At 38.7% G+C, this 17,704-nt stretch overlaps 1 protein-coding gene across 4 annotated transcripts in view; it reads left to right on the top strand.

Moving 5' to 3' along the window:
- The first annotated feature begins 442 nt into the window (after nt 1-442).
- Nucleotides 443-17,704, top strand: part of LOC124856471 — a 28,008-nt gene continuing 10,746 nt past the window's right edge. The window contains exons 1-5 of one of the 4 annotated variants that reach the window (XM_047346892.1): nt 13,037-13,192; nt 13,477-13,503; nt 13,707-13,997; nt 14,127-14,656; nt 16,937-17,020. Coding sequence is in view for 1 of the 4 variants with exons in the window: in XM_047346891.1 (XP_047202847.1) it covers nt 13,159-13,192; nt 13,477-13,503; nt 13,707-13,997; nt 14,127-14,432; nt 14,511-14,557 (705 nt within the window). In the remaining 3 variants the exon portion in view is untranslated. Of the gene's footprint in view, nt 962-13,036; nt 13,193-13,476; nt 13,504-13,706; nt 13,998-14,126; nt 15,055-16,936; nt 17,021-17,704 lie in introns of those variants that run through there. The other 3 variants (XM_047346891.1, XM_047346893.1, XM_047346894.1) reach the window with 3 other exon arrangements.

Genomic DNA, 17,704 nt, shown 5'->3' with positions numbered 1-17,704 from the left:
AATCAATAAGTCTGCTGTACATTTGGTTTTAGCTCTTAATACACTGATAACTCCTAAATAAAATATAGTGTAACCAATTGCCTTCAGATGGCACCTAATTACTGGACAGAGTCCATCGGTGTGTAGTTTAATCTCAGTATCAATCCAAGGACCACAGTAGACAGGTCAGGTAGATAGCTTTTATATCAAGACGTCACTAAACAGGTTGGTGGTAACTCTGTGAGCTGCCGCAGAGATGAACAGAATTTTTTCAGTTATTCACTAGTTTGTGTTTGTTGATCACATAAGGTCATCAGGTCAGGTGGGAGACCAAATTTAACTTTTCTGGCCAACATGTCCAAACGACAATGTTACGTGGTGTGGAAAACTATGTCTCCACATCACTATGAAAACTTCATCTATTTACAGATGCTCTCCAAATTTTTGTTTCTAGATGTGCAAAGTTGGTAGAGACATATTTTAAATGTCTTGAAGCTAGAGCTGCTTCAAAAGGCTGTTCTACAAAGTGTTGAGTCAGGAGAGCTGAATATAACGTTATGCCATGATTTTTAGATCTTTATGTTTTGTCTTTAATTTGGAAAACCATGTTTCATTTTCTGTCTAGTTATGCACAACTTTTCTTTATGTTGTGAGAAATCATGTTAATATTTGTGGTTATACTTTAATGTGACAGCATGTGAAAATGGTCACGATGTGGATGAATACTTCAGCAAGGCACAGTATAATGGACTTTCACATTCTGAGAATCACAGAACGTCACAGTTTGAGTGCTTTAATTATTTTGGTATGTTTTTATTTGTACATTTGACTGTAAAAAAAAATCTTCCTCTGAAATGAATGCTTGGTAATATGTCCACCAATTAATAAATTGTTGTTTTCATAGTGGTGCATAATGTTTTGTTTTTAGGTACCACAGAGCTGACAACGAGCACGACCAGTGTTTCCACTTCAACCATATCAGGTATGAAAATCCACACTACCGATCCAAAGTCTCATTTAATGGTTTTCCTTATGTTTATGACTATAAGAGAAAATGCTAAGATACCAAAGAAGTAAGCAAAGCAAAGAGTGGCTATTTTGAAGAATCTATATATATATATAAACACACATATATTTGTCTGTATACATAAACAAACTTATTTTAATATAGTTTAATGTTGCTTTATGGCATTTTAATCTGAGAAACGTGCAAAGAAAGCTTTGCAGTTTCATGTTTTAACTTTAAGTTTGACTATAAAATGTAAGAGGCATTTCTTGCACTGCAATCTAATGTACACTCCTTTTAAGTGGAAAAACAACATGATATATATATATATATATATATATATATATATATGAGTTAACAACTCAATTAAAATGTACAGGCCAAGGTGTCTTTATTTCCTCAACCCATGGTTTACAACATATAATATTTTGAGATATAATTCAAACACCTTGATTATTTCTCAAGCTGCTTTGTAATTGACTGGATTTGTTATAAATCAACACAAAGTAGTACAGAACTATATAGGTATAGGAAAACAATACACGTTTTTTAAAATGATCTATTTATATATAAATCAATAAGTCTGCTGTACATTTGGTTTTAGCTCTTAATACACTGATAACTCCTAAATAAAATATGGTGTAACCAATTGCCTTCAGATGGCACCTAATTACTGGACAGAGTCCATCGGTGTGTAGTTTAATCTCAGTATCAATCCAAGGACCACAGTAGACAGGTCAGGTAGATAGCTTTTATATCAAGACGTCCCTAAACAGGTTGGTGGTAACTCTGTGAGCTGCCGCAGAGATGAACAGAATTTTTTCAGTTATTCACTAGTTTGTGTTTGTTGATCACATAAGGTCATCAGGTCAGGTGGGAGACCAAATTTAACTTTTCTGGCCAACATGTCCAAACGACAATGTTATGTGGTGTGGAAAACTATGTCTCCACATCACTATGAAAACTTCATCTATTTACAGATGCTCTCCAAATTTTTGTTTCTAGATGTGCAAAGTTGGTAGAGACATATTTTAAATGTCTTGAAGCTAGAGCTGCTTCAAAAGGCTGTTCTACAAAGTGTTGAGTCAGGAGAGCTGAATATAACGTTATGCCATGATTTTTAGATCTTTATGTTTTGTTTTTAATTTGGAAAACCATGTTTCATTTTCTGTCTAGTTATGCACAACTTTTCTTTATGTTGTGAGAAATCATGTTAATATTTGTGGTTATACTTTAATGTGACAGCATGTGAAAATGGTCACGATGTGGATGAATACTTCAGCAAGGCACAGTATAATGGACTTTCACATTCTGAGAATCACAGAACGTCACAGTTTGAGTGCTTTAATTATTTTGGTATGTTTTTATTTGTACAGTTGACTGTAAAAAAAAATCTTCCTCTGAAATGAATGCTTGGTAATATGTCCACCAATTAATAAATTGTTGTTTTCATAGTGGTACATAATGTTTTGTTTTTAGGTACCACAGAGCTGACAACGAGCAAGACCAGTGTTTCCACTTCAACCATATCAGGTATGAAAATCCACACTACCGATCCAAAGTCTCATTTAATGGTTTTCCTTATGTTTATGACTATAAGAGAAAATGCTAAGATACCAAAGAAGTAAGCAAAGCAAAGAGTGGCTATTTCGAAGAATCTATATATATATATAAACACACATATATTTGTCTGTATACATAAACAAACTTATTTTAATATAGTTTAATGTTGCTTTATGGCATTTTAATCTGAGAAACGTGCAAAGAAAGCTTTGCAGTTTCATGTTTTAACTTTAAGTTTGACTATAAAATGTAAGAGGCATTTCTTGCACTGCAATCTAATGTAAACTCCTTTTAAGTGGAAAAACAACATGATATATATATATATATATATATATATATATGAGTTAACAACTCAATTAAAATGTACAGGCCAAGGTGTCTTTATTTCCTCAACCCATGGTTTACAACATATAATATTTTGAGATATAATTCAAACACCTTGATTATTTCTCAAGCTGCTTTGTAATTGACTGGATTTGTTATAAATCAACACAAAGTAGTACAGAACTATATAGGTATAGGAAAACAATACACGGTTTTTAAAATGATGACAGAAATATTAAAATAAATGTGATATTTTCTGCAGCACCAAGGTTTTCCAAAGTATAAACTAAATGACACCTTTTTATTTGCATGATTATCAACTTATACAGAAGCCAGAATGCAAAGAAAATAAAGCTGCTGCCATGCAATTGGCTGATAAGAAATTTGAGTTAACGAGCATTTGGACAGGTTTACCTAATAAAGTGGCCGGTGAGTGTATTTCCAGTGACAATATCTAATGTACGTTCAGTTGACCTCCAGATGGCACAGCAGGCTCAGCAGATTGAAAATAACACTAGAACAATAAAGCTTGTTTACAAACCAGAAGTCTGGTCACTACTTACTGGTTACGAATCCACCGCTGTTAGACCACTGAGTTACTAGGTAGGCAGTCACAGCCCCATATCAGCTGACTTGTGTAGTTATGTAACAAACTCCTATATATCAGCAGGTAGACACTGGACATGTCTCTCTTCTAATGCTGAGATGCTTTTATGGAGCGTTGGAGCAGGTTTGACTTTGGGTGCCATCTTGTGTGGAGCAACATTTCTCTTCAGTCTCTGCAGAACTGGTGAGAATGAAATGGTCACATTTATGTCTTTATTAGTTTGTTTTCTGCCGTGATTTAAAAAAAGTACTTAAGGACTGATTAACTTAAAACATCTAACGCAAATAAGTTTATTTTATGTTTCTTCCCCTTTTATTTTTTCACAGAGAAACAGCATTCTAGGAGGTAAGAAGTTATAGAATTATTTGAATTTAATAATGATGTTGCGAGTGTATTCATGACTGCTACTATTGCCTGCTTTACATTCACTCTCCTAAACATTTATTCAGTCCTATTAAAAAACAGATTTCTTCTTATAATCTTATATTGTTCAAAAATACATTTAATTTCAATATTTGCTAAGCTAAAGAAGACATTTTTGCTCTAACATTCTTAAAATCCTACCCAATATAAACTGCTCAAAAAAAATAAAGGGAACACTTAAACAACACAATATAACTCCAAGTAAATCAAACTTCTGTGAAATCAAACTGTCCACTTAGGAAGCAACACTGATTGACAATTAATTTCACAGCTGTTGTGCAAATGGAAAAGACAACAGGGGGAAATCTTTGGTGATTAGCAAGACACACTCAATAAAGGAGTGGTTCTGCAGGTGGGGACCAATTCAATTCATTTTCAATTCAATTCAATTCAATTCAATTCAGTTTATTTATATAGCACCAATTCACAACACATTGTCGTCTCAAGGCACTTCACAACAATCAGGTACATACATTCCAATTAATCCTAACCATTGAACAGTGCAGTCAGAGTTAGCTTTTTATTCAAATTGGATAAAAAGTTTTTCTGTCTAAGGAAACCCAGCAGATTGCATCCAGTCAGTGACTTGCAGCATTTACTCCTCCTGGATGAGCATGTAGAGACAGTGGACAGTCACTGGCGTTGACTTTGCAGCAATCCCTCATACTGAGCATGCATGTAGTGACAGCGGAGAGGAAAAACTCCCTTTTAACAGGAAGAAACCTCCAGCAGAACCAGGCTCAGTGTGAGCGGCCATCTGCCACGACCGACTGGGGGTTTGAGAGAACAGAGCAGAGACACAAAAAGAACAAAGAAGCACTGATCCAGGAGTACTTTCTATGGGAAGGAAAAGTAAATGTTAATGGATGTAGCTCCTTTAGTCGTTTCACCTAGAAAGAAAGAACAGATAAACTCAGAGCCAGTTTTCAAGGTTAGAGTCTGAAAGAGAGCACAGAGAGTTAGTCACAGTAATAGCTCAGTCAATCGCCATGTCTAGGAGAGAGAAAGGGTTAAACACTAAAAGACAGGGCCATGTGGATCATTGGTAGAGGGTGAGCATTAAGTTGTTGCCAGCAGAAGCTTGGACAATGCCCCTCTCCAGAAAGGTGTCACAAGTAGACACAGAGTCAGGCCAGGTGTAGCTTCTAGACCACAGAACACTTCTCAGTACCTCTGCTTTCTGGCTGATGTTTTGGTCACTTTTGAATGTTGGTGGTGCTTTCACACTCGTGGTAACATGAGACGGACTCTACAACCCACACAAGTGGCTCAGGTAGTGCAGCTCATCCAGGATGGCACATCAATGCGAGCTGTGGCAAGAAGGTTTGCTGTGTCTGTTAGCGTAGTGTCCAGAGCCTGGTGGCGCTACCAGGAGACAGGCCAGTACACCAGGAGACGTGGAGGAGGCCGTAGGAGGACAACAACCCAGCAGCAGCACCGCTACCTATGCCTTTGTGCAAGGAGGAACAGGAGGAGCACTGCCAGAGCCCTGCAAAATGACCTCCAGGAGGCCACAAATGTGCACGTGTCTGCACAAATGGTTAGAAACCGACTCCATGAGGATGGTATGAGGGCCCGACGTCCACAAATGGGGGTTGTGCTTACAGCCCAACACCGTGCAGGACACTTGTCATTTGCCAGAGAACACCAGGATTGGCAAATTTGCCACTGGGGCCCTGTGCTCTTCAGCAGGTTCACACTGAGCACATGTGACAGACGTGACAGAGTCTGGAGACACCGTGGAGAGCGATCTGCTGCCTGCAACATCCTTCAGCAAGACCGGTTTGGCAGTGGGTCAGTAATGGTGTGGTGTGGCATTTCTTTGGAGGGCCGCATGGCCCTCCATGGGCCCACCAGAGGTAGCCTGACTGCCATTAGGTACCGAGATGAGATCCTCAGACCCCTTGTGAGACCATATGCTGGTGCGGTTGGCCCTGGGTTCCTCCTAATGCAGGACAATGCTAGACCTCATGTGGCTGGAGTGTGTCAGCACTTCCTGCAAGATGAAGACATTGAAGCTATGGACTGGCCCGCCCGTTCCCCAGACCTGAATCCGATTGAGAACATCTGGGACATCATGTCTCGCTCCATCCACCAACGTCACGTTGCACCACAGACTGTCCAGGAGTTGGCGGATGCTTTAGTCCAGGTCTGGGAGGAGATCCCTCAGGAGACCATCCGCCATCTCATCAGGAGCATGCCCAGGTGTTGTAGGGAGGTCATACAGACACGTGGAGGCCACACACAATACTGAGCCTCATTATGACTTGTTTTAAGGACATTACATCAAAGTTGGATCAGCCTGTAGTGTGTTTTTACACTTTAATTGCGTGTGACTCCAAATCCAGGCCTCCATTGGTTAATAAATTAGATTTCCATTGATGATTTTTGTGTGATTTTGTTGTCAGCACATTCAACTTTTACAGAACAAAGTATTCAATGAGAATATTTCATTCATTCAGATCAAGAATGTTATTTGAGTGTTCCCTTTATTTTTTGAGCAGTGTACATTGTGTCAACCTTGCAAGGGATTTCTTTCTTTCTGCATGTCAGAAAAGTGTTTGAAACTTGATATATGAAAACCTGTTGGAAGCTTGTTTTCCTGATCCGACAGATAATAAATAAACATTTGATTTGTTGTTCTAACTTAAATGAACCATTGGAATTTATAATAAATTCACACAGCCACAAAACATGTGAGGGTTAAAATCTTTTTAAAGCTTTACACAGTCTGGGCAGCAGTGGACAATTCAAAAATGTAGTGGAATAACATTTTATCAATTCAAAACTTGGAAAATAAAATGATGAAATTGATCAAAACCAAATATTTTTAAGCTGTCTGAGCATTAAATCCTAAAGAGTTGATAGAGATAGCCTCATTTATAAGCAAAGAGAAAGATTTGCTGCTGCAGGAAGATCCCTTTAAATAGATAAAAACAACATTAGATTTCTCCCCTAATTTTAGAACGAACAGAACATTATTTTAGAAATATATTTTCATGTTGAGATTTTCCTCGTGTAATGTGGACAAAGTTTTCAACATTAAATTGTGTTTTAGGTTCCTTACAGGTGCTGGGATAAGTATGGTGAGTTGCTGATTATCTCTGTTTTTAAATCTCTAAAATGTAATGACTGTAGTGTCTTGGAGTAAAACTGTTCTTCCTCTATTTTGTCTGACATAATGTTTAATCATCTGTAGGCTGATTGTGATGAAACCTCCACCATTGTTGCCTACAATTGCAAAACTCATCCTTGGTAAGTTTTTTTTTTCTAAGGCTTTGTGTTTATCCTAGTTTCAGCAGGATTTGACTTTATTTAAGTTTTGGGACACAGGAACAGATTTTCTATGTTTCTACAATAGAACTAATTTGCCTTTTATATAGTTTTCTAACTGAGCTGCTTGTAGAGTGACAGTGTTCTCACTTTACCTAGTTAATGATGTAGTAAACAGCAAATGTGACTCTGAGCAGATCAAACACAACCAGCCACACAACCGGCCACCTGATGACGCCATTGTTCGCACAAAATAATAAACTTCAAATATGCACTTTCTCACTAGTATGATGATAAATGTGATCTCTTAGTCAGAATTAATGCTGTGTTTCATTTTCACAGAGTGATGATAAATCTGCTGCTGGAGATCCAGAATACAGAACTCCACTTTTGTTTACACTCAGTTTTTATTTACTTGTTCACTAAAATGGATCATATAATAAATAAATTAACTATAAATGAGTTGAACATGTTGATTACATATGTATGTAGTGCTTCACAAACATCCCATTTGTTACAGTCATCAGGGGTAATTGGAAAACCAAAATGAAATCAAAACATTCCTGTTAGTTTTCTTCCTGCTAATGTTTTAGGTAATTTCTTCCAGCGTAAAATGTGTTACAAAGGTTTTAGCTCACTAGGTATTTTGATTAGTCTTATAAACAATTTGTCAGACTGGCATGGATTTAAATATGAACAGATCGACTGCAGTATGAAGCAGGTTTACACATGGAGTTTAAACAAAAATTCAACATGGAAAACTCACCATCACCGCCAGCTTCGTCTAATTACTCCTCAATGAGGCTCTGTTCCACCAATCAGCGTCAAGTCTGCATTTCTCCTCAGCCAATCATCCTTCAAGACTCCACTTTAAAAGATCTTCATCCATGGATCCCTCCGTTCTGCAGGTGAGCTTTGACCCTCCTCCACCAAATCTCCTCAGGCCTCCACTCTACCACCAGGATCGGATCCCAATGGGGGGAAGATATCTCTAAATCTAACCCTAAGATGTTCATTCAAGCGGATGTCATTCTCAGCATTCAAGTCTTCCACTGTGGTCCGAGCACCAAATAAATAAACATTCACTAATAAACTTTTCTAATTGCATCCCTGTCTTCTCTTTGTGAGTCTTTCCAGGTTGAAATACACTCTCATTCTTGGTGGCAAAGAAAGCATTTGGAGTTTGCTTGCGATGTGACCCTCTTCTGTTTAGCAGCAGGTTTAATTTCCACCAAGGGCCAAGATCATAAAGAAATAGGTACAGCATCTAGCAAAAGTGTTGAACAGGGCAGATTTAAATTTTGCACATTGTGTTATTTTACTATAACACAGCTCAATGAGTGATTATCTGTAATAATACAGCACACATTAGCAAATAATGAAAATGATACATGGTTCTCAAATTCTTTTAAAAATAAAAATCTGAAAAGTGTGGTGTGTATTTGTATTCATGTCCACCTAGTCAATACTTTGGACAAGCAACTTTTGTTAAAATTACAACTGCAAGTTTTTTGGGGACTGTCTCTAGAACAACATACACTGTAATGCCAAAATTATTTGTCTGCCTACTTTTCCATATACATGAACTTTGATGGCATCCTATTCATAAGGTCCAATTTGTAGATGAACTTTAACTGGGCCGTTCTAACAAATGAATATGCTTTGCTGTAAACCATTGTTCTGCAGCTATGGCTGTATGTTTAGGGCTGTTGTCCTGCTGGAAGGTAAACCTCTAACCTAATTTCATGTTTTTTATGTCTCTAATTCGGTTTTCCTTTAGGACTGCCCTGGATTTTGCTCCATCAATTTCAGGGGTTGGTAACTCCAATACTCAAGTGCCAGTGTCCTGCAACTATTAGACGTGTTACTGCTTCAACACACCTGAATCAAATAATTAGATGACTAGCAGGACTCTGGAGAACTTCACTGCATACTGAGGAAGTAATTCAGCCATTTTATTCAGGTGTGCTAGACCAAGGACACCTCTAAAAGTTGGAGGACACTTTAGGACTGGAGTTGCCCACTCCTGATAAATTCTCATCAAGTATGACCAACTATGACCAAGAAAACATCTCCACACAATGATGCTACCACCTCCATGTTTCACAGTGGACAGTCCATCCATGGTGGTGGCAAGGTGATGTGCAGTGGTAGATACCCTTTATACATAACATTTTTGCATGTGGGCCAACAAAGTTCAAGTTGGTCTGGGCTAATCAGAGGAGCCTCTTTCTGCATGTCTACTGTGTTCCCTGCATTTATTGTGGCAAACTTCAAAAGACTGTTGGGTTTCTGTCAACAATGTTTTTTTTTCCTGTCACTGCTCTATAAAGGTCAGAAAAGTGGAGTGAACAACTAACAGTTATCATGTCATACTCGTGCCCCACCTGAGCTGCGGATCGTTGCAGCTACTCCATAGTTATCAGGGGTCTCTTAGCTCACTCCTTTTCTGGCTTGTCCATTTAGATGGACAGTCATGTCTTGGTAGGTATGTAGTTTTGCCGTTCTCTTTCCATTTTCAGATAACAGATTGAGCAGTGGTCTCTGAAATGATCAAAACTTTCTCCCTGATCTGTCTGTGTGGTTGCTTGGTCTTCATGAAGCTGTTTGTTCAATTCAATTCAATTCAATTCAATTCAATTCAATTCAATTCAATTCAATTCAATTCAATTCAATTCAATTCAATTCAATTCAGTTTTATTTATATAGCGCCAATTCACAACAAATGTTGCCTCAAGGCACTTCACAAAAGCCAGGTACATACATTCCAATTAATCCTAATCATTGAACAGTGCAGTCAGATTCACTTATTTATTCAAATTGGATAAAAAGTCTAAGGAAACCCAGCAAATTGCATCGAGTCAGTGACTTGTAGCATTCACTCCTCCTGGATGAGCATGTAGAGACAGTGGACAGTCACTGGCGTTGACTTTGCAGCAATCCCTCATACTGACCATGCATGTAGCGACAGTGGAGAGGAAAAACTCCCTTTTAACAGGAAGAAACCTCCAGCAGAACCAGGCTCAGTGTGAGCGGCCATCTGCCACGACCGACTGGGGGTTTGAGAGAACAGAGCAGAGACACAAAGAGAACAAAGAAGCACTGATCCAGGAGTACTTTCTATGGGAAGGAAAAGTAAATGTTAATGGATGTAGCTCCTTTAGTCGTTTCACCTAGAAAGAAAGAACAGATAAACTCTGAGCCAGTTTTCAAGGTTAGAGTCTGAAAGAGAGCACATATAATTAGTTACAGTAAAAGCTCAGTCAATTGCCATGTCTAGGAGAGTGAAAGGGTTAAACACTGAAAGACAGGGCCATGTGGATCATTGGTAGAGGGTGAGCATTAAGTTGTAGCCAGCAGAAGCTTGGACGATGCCCCTCTCCAGAAAGATGTCACAGAGTCAGGCCAGGTGTCACAGAGTCACCTGGTCTAGGAAGCTTCTAGGAAGAGAAAAGAGAGAGAACAAAGTTAAAATTTTAAATAACAGCAAATAATGCAAAATTGGAGAGTATTGTGTGAATGTAGCGAAGGGGGTGAAAGTGGTCATTATGTCCTCCAGCAGCCTAAGCCTATAGCAGCATAACTACAGAGATAGCTCAGGATAAACTAAGCCACTCTAACTATAAGCTTTATCAAAAAGGAAAGTTTTAAGCCTAGCCTTAAAAGTAGACAGGGTGTCTGCTTCACGGACTAAAACTGGGAGCTGGTTCCACAGGAAAGGAGCCTGATAACTAAAGGATCTGCCTCCCATTCTACTTCTAGAGACTCTAGGAACCACCAGTAAATCTGCAGTCTGAGAACGAAGTGCTCTGTTAGGAACATATGGAACAATCAGATCTCTGTTGTATGATGGAGCTAAATCATTAAGGGCTTTATATGTGAGGAGGAGAATTTTAAATTATATTCTGGATTTAACAGGGAGCCAATGAAGGGAAGCTAAAATAGGAGAAATATGATCTCTCTTTTTAATTTTCATCAGAACTCTTGCTGCAGCATTTTGAATCAGCTGAAGGTGTTATGATTTGGGGTTGTTTGGTTTTTTGATTTTTGGGTTTTTCTTATATTTCTCTCAAAGGTTTTGAATCATGCTTCTGTTTATTATTTTTCTGGTCATGTTTTAGTTTTTGTTTGTATTCAAGTATCTCTGTTCTTGCTCCAGCCACGTTCTGTTCTGTCTATTAATTGTCTTTATCTGGTTCACCTGCTTCAAACAAATCTGTCTCCTAGCTCCACCTGGTTTACTTTCCATATATACACTCCTGTTCAGTTGTTCGTCGCGGAAACATTATTCAGAAAATGTTCTTGTCCTGTAGTCATGCCACTCCTGTCTCGCCAGCCTGGCCAAGTCTGTTTTTTGCCTGTTCTGCCTGCCCGTTCATTGTTTTGTTCCTGCTTCTTCTTGGAGTGAATTTTTGTTAAATTTTTACTTACCGACATGCTGCCTTCTGGTCTGCATTCTAGGGTCCTATATCTTGCAAACCATAACAAAAGACTTTTAACTGCATTTTGTGGACATCCTGATAGTAAACAATTACAATAGTCCAGCCTTGAAGTAACAAATGCATGGACTAGTTTTTCAGCGTAACTCCTGGACAGGATATTTCTAATTTTGGCAATGTTCTGGAGGTGAAAGAAGGAAATCCTAGAAACCTGTTAAATATGGGATTTAAACAACATGTCCTGGTCAAAAATAACACCAAGGTTTTTTCTTTATTATTGGAGGTCAATTTAATGCCATCCAGGTTAAGTGATTGACAGCAGTTTCTTTTTTAAAGACTCCGGTCCAAAGACGACAACTTCTGTCTTGTCTTGTTTTTATGTCTTCAAGACATGCTTGTAGTCTATCTAACTGGTTGGGTTCATCAGGATTTATGGATAAGTAAAGCTGAGTATCATCAGCATAACAGTGAAAATGTATCCTATGCTGCCTGATAATTTGACCTATTGGAAGCATATATATAGTGAAGAGAATTGGCCCAAGTACTGAACCCTGTGGTACTCCACAATTAACCCTGAAGTTTAAAGATGATTTATCATTTACATGAACAAACTGGAATCTGTCAGACAAATAAGATTTAAACCAGCCTAGCGCTGTTCCCCTGATCCCTACAGCATATTCCAGCCTTTTTAAGAGAATATTATGGTCGACTGTATCAAATGCAGCACTGAGATCTAACAGAACCAGAACAGACACAAGTCCATTATCTGAGGCCATAAGAATATCATTAGTGACTTTCAGCAGAGCTGTTTCAGTGCTATGATGAGCTCTGAAACCTGACTGAAACTCTTCAAACAGGTCATTGCTGTGTAAATGCTCACACATTTGATTAGCAACTAATATTCTCTAAAACAACAAGAACATACTACACACAGCTAGACTCCACTTACTAACTAGTTGACATCTGAAAGCTACTGGTTGAAAACTACATTAAAGTCCAACATTATTTAGATTTAAAATTATTCCCATTCGGTACAGAACTTCTGAAGAGACAGGCATAAGGAGTTGCAAAAAACATTATGTTGGAGCTGTTGATAACACATCGTGTGAGGCGTCCACCCATTTTCTCCACTTGCTTAATTCTGTTTAGGATCACAGGGGGGCTAATTGCAGCAGAATGTGAACATTCAAAAACACCATGTGAACGTGCTGGATGATGGTTTCTCTCAGTTCTATTTGCAAACACAAAGATTCACATGCTAACTTTGAGGAAGAAGAGTCAAACTGTGTGTAGATGAGAAACCAACTGAAAAAGAGAAGTAAAGAGAGCTTGTATTTTTGAAAGTCTTAGCCACCTGCACAATTACTCTATATTAAACATGTACTGGAACGTTTGACCAAGATGTGTGTGTGTTTGTGGGCTCTATCTTTGAGTCACTCTGATGTTCTCTGTGGTTTTCCTGCAAGTACAACACTCTCACCGTTATTCAGTCAGAGGCTCTTTATTCTCTGAAAGCTTATGAACAGTTTAAGTCCGTCTTCATCATGACGGGAGGCTTAGTTTTTCTCATCCTGTTGGGTAAGTTAACTTTTCTACTTGCTTTCAACATCAATGTGAATTTTTGCTGATAAATACAGAGACACACACAATATTACTTGGTTTGTTCGCACTGCCTGTATGCTTCAGTTGTGCAATATATCCTGTGAAGGACATGCAGTTTGAAATTAAAAATATTTACATTAAGTATGACTTTTTCTTGATTATGACTTTTAAATGTCTCACTTAATTAGTAGTTTATAGATAACTTATTTCAATATATATAAATAAAGATTGAATTTAACTTGCTGACATTTCCCAAACAGGTTATTTTCATGAGGTGCGAGTCCAAGGTCAGTTTTTGATGTTTTACATGTTGAGCTTGTTATCATTGTGTAATTTATTACTATGTGCTATTAAAGTGACCTAATGTCTTAAACAAAGGATGTAGTTAAAATATATTTCCTTTTATATACGGATTAACAAATAATTTCTCACAAGTAATGTTACGTTCTAATGCAGCAACTAAATATTTGATCCTATGTCTCTGTTTCAGTTCTTCCTCAGGCTAAACTGACGGTGAATTCATCAACAATAACAGAAACAGACTCAGTCACATTAAGCTGTCAGGCTCCAGCTCGTGTTTCTGTGCATAAGTGTCATTTCTATGTGAACAGTGGAACCCAGACACCATTCCCTTGTATGAACACATTTACAGGAACTGAGCTGCTGAGGATGGCAAAGAAAGGTTCATCCTCTGTGGTTGAAGTGAGATGTTATTACATTGTAAAAAATGGAGTTGTAGATTCTCCATCTCCCCACAGTGATACATCCTACATCACTATAGGTAAGTGACAGCTTCATTCGTCAAAGAAATTCACATTTAGTTTTATTCATAAAAAATCTAAGCATGAACTCGGTTTCAAAAGTCTTTTTTAAAATTTTTTTACTTTGCCTTTTGCATACATTTTTCTAGGTCTAAAACCACAAATGAGTGTTCAATACCTTAAGGGGCAGTATGCTATCTTCATCTGCTCTCTGCCTGGATCTGTGAAACATGATACAACATGTAACCTGTACTTTGGAGGATCCAGTCATCCAGCCAAAACAACAACCACAGGGAAGACGGAGACCAATCAGTGGTTCTGCTGGACTGAGATACAAGAAGATGAATTGTTGAAGCATCTACATTCAGTTGAACAGAAGGAGGTCAGCTGTGATTACAGTTTGGAAAGTGATGGGAAATCTTTGTCACCTCGTAGTGATCCATACACCTTGCCTGGTGAGTCCAACATGACATTGATTCAATAAATACTGTTAAAGAATAGATCGTTTTTAATGAAGGCATGGACTTTTCTAGACCCCCAAAGGTGCAGTGTTTATCGGGCACCAAGATGTAAGCAGTAGATCATTCAAGTCTTGTTAGTTGTGAGGTGGAACCTCCAGGATCAGTCTTCTTTGACCAGCCCATCCCACAGATGCTGGATTAGAGTCCTTGGAATCCAAGTTAGCTCCTAGAACCATTACTGAACCATTTGTGATTTTTTTGCAGGGTACTGAAAAAGGGCTTTCTCATTAGTCTGTGGCTATGCTGCCCTATGTGCAACAAACTGTAATGTACTGATCTGACAGCTTTTTATGAGTCTATTTGAACTTCTTCAGCAGTTTGAGCTACAATAACTCACCTGTTTATTCTGACCACATGGGCCAGCCTTCACTCTCCATGCGCATTAGTGAGCTCGGGCCACCCCTCACCCTGTCACCGGTTCATCACTGTTGCTTGCGCCAAAATTTGCCATATTATAATGGTATGTCTGATTGATGTATTTATAATTGTACTCGTCGTCTTCCGCTTATCTTCCGCTTATCCGGGACCGGGTCGCGGGGGCAGCAGACTCAGCAGAGACGCCCAGACATCCCTCTCTCCAGACACCTCCTCCGGGGGGAGCCCAAGGTGTTCCCAGGCCAGCCGAGAGACATAGTCCCTCCAGCATCCCCTGGGTCTCCTCCCGGTGGGACGTGCCTGGAACACCTCCCGAGGAAGGCGTCCAGGAGGCATCTGGTATAGATACCCGAGCCACCTCAACTGGCTCTTCTCGATGTGGAGGAGCAGCGGCTCTACTCCGAGCCCCTCCTGGATGGCCGAGCTCCTCACCCTATTTCCAAGGGAGTGCCCGGCCACCCTATGGAGGAAGCTCATTTCAGCCGCTTGTATCCGGGATCTCGTTTGTTCGGTCATGACCCAAAGTTTATGGCCATAGGTGAGGGTAGGAACGTAGACTGACCGGTAAATCGAGAGCTTCGCTTTTCGGCTCAGCTCTCTCTTCACCACAACGGACCGGCACAGCGCCCCCATTACCGCGGCAGCCGCACCGATCCGTCTGTCAATCTCCTGCTCCATTCTTCCCTCACTCGTGAACAAGACCCTGAGATACATAAACTCCTCCACTTGAGTGTATTAATTATTTATTTAATTAGAAACTACAATAAGCTTTGAATGAATTGTGAAAAACTCTTAAGTAAGCATAACTACATTTTCAAGAAGTCTTATGAAAATAACACAAAGATTCCTAATTTAGCTGCACTTGACACTGACAGAATATCTGTTTTCTAATTCCGGGTATTGTAAAAACAACTGAGATGAGAATAACACCAACAAGATTTACAAAGACCACAAGTTCATTTGGATCATTGTTGCCCATCCAGGGTAAGGATGAATTATATTTCAGAAAAAGTAGATTGTGTTGCTATCTGTACTAAAATCTAAATCTCAGTATCTAAATGTGTTGGTTGTCAGCAGGTTGCAGACTAAACAGTCTAGTCAAAGCAATTTCCCCTTTAAATAGTTCCCTCCAAGACCAATGTCATGGTGGGAATAAGATAAATTACCATATAGAAACATATTAGTAAGGAATTAGAAAGGATGTCAATAGATATTTTTTTAGTTATACACTAGTTTGTGTTTGTTGATCAAATAAGGTCATCAGGTCAGATGGGAGACAAAATGTAAAACTCTGGCCGACATGTCCAAAACCACAATGTTACGTGGTGTGGAAAACTATGTGTCCACTATGAAAACCTCATCTGTTCACAGATGCTCTCCATCCAGTATGTTAGAGCTTGAGCTATTTAAAGAAAGAAGAATAGGTACAAAGTTTTGTTTCTAGATGTGCAAAGTTGGTAACAACATATTTTAAATGTCTTGGAGCTTGAGCTGCTTCAAAGGGTGGTTTTACAAAGTATTGAGTCAGGAGAGCTGAATATAACGTTATGCCATGGTTTTTAGATCTTTATGTTTTGTTTTTAATTTGGAAAACCATGTTTCATTTTCTGTCTAGTTATGCACAACTTTTCTTTATGTTGTGAGAAAACATGTTAATATTTGTGGTTATACTTTAATGTGACAGCATGTGAAAATGGTCACGATATGGATGAATACTTCAGCAAGGCACAGTATAATGGACTTTCACATTCTGAGAATCACAGAACGTCACAGTTTGAGTGCTTTAATTATTTTGGTTTGTATTTATTTGTACATTCGACTGTAAAAAAAATCTTCCTCTGAAATGAATGCTTGGTAATATGTCTACCAATCAATAACTAGTAGTTTTCAGAATGTGTGTCATATTCTAGGCTGGGCTCTCAGTCACCAGGGTCATGGTAACTTTAAGAATTAAACATATCGTAGTTCTCTGAAAGAGTTATGTAGGAGTGATGACAAATAAAAGAAAAATTAGTTTAATGTAAAATTAATATATTTGTCAACTGTGTGTCCTTAAATATTAGATAATTGCACACCCAGTTCTGCCGAAAGGAAGCGCTCTGCTAAGAGTACGACTACAAATAAGGATGCAGGAGACAACGACACAGGTACTTATGATTGATAACTATGTATATGTGCAAAGATATTAATGTTTTTGTTTGTATTTTTTCAGGAACTTACAAGCAGAAAATGACAAAAATATAAAAATATATTTGATATTTTCTGCAGCACCAAATTTTTCCAAAGTATGCACTAAATGACACCTTTTTATATGCATGATTATTAGTCGGGGAAGGAGATGGTTGATACAGCCTCACGAGCCAGCACCAACCGACTGTCCATAAATTCCAACTGTATCTCCTGGTAGTTTGTAAAACTATCTGGAAAGAGTGGGCACTGCAAAGGCGAGTGTTGATTGTGATCATGATGTCTCCATAGTGGCTCCGCTTTACAAAATCAATCCAGTGTTTGTTTCTCTCGAAACTTAAAGTCAACAAGCTGCTACCCTTCACATTGTGGCATCCAAGGAAGATGCATAAATGAGGTTAATGAGGCATAATTAGTTAGCCAGATAGCAGCAAACTATCATTGGCACTATCTGTGACTCACAAGTGAGCGGGAGAACCACCGAGGCTACCGCACCTTATATTTGTAGACCGCTGGAGCAGCAGAGGTGGGGTTTTCTGAAGGCAGCCATGTGACGACACGTGGTCGCCCTTTCAGGCACACCCAAAAAATCCTGAAACAAAGAAATCTTGAACCCCCAATTGAATTCTAACTCAACAATAATA

Source organism: Girardinichthys multiradiatus, chromosome 20 (genome assembly GCF_021462225.1).
Source record: "Girardinichthys multiradiatus isolate DD_20200921_A chromosome 20, DD_fGirMul_XY1, whole genome shotgun sequence".
NCBI lineage: Eukaryota > Metazoa > Chordata > Actinopteri > Cyprinodontiformes > Goodeidae > Girardinichthys > Girardinichthys multiradiatus.
Note: the sequence above shows the minus strand (reverse complement) of the source record. Positions and strands in the feature narration are given on the sequence as shown.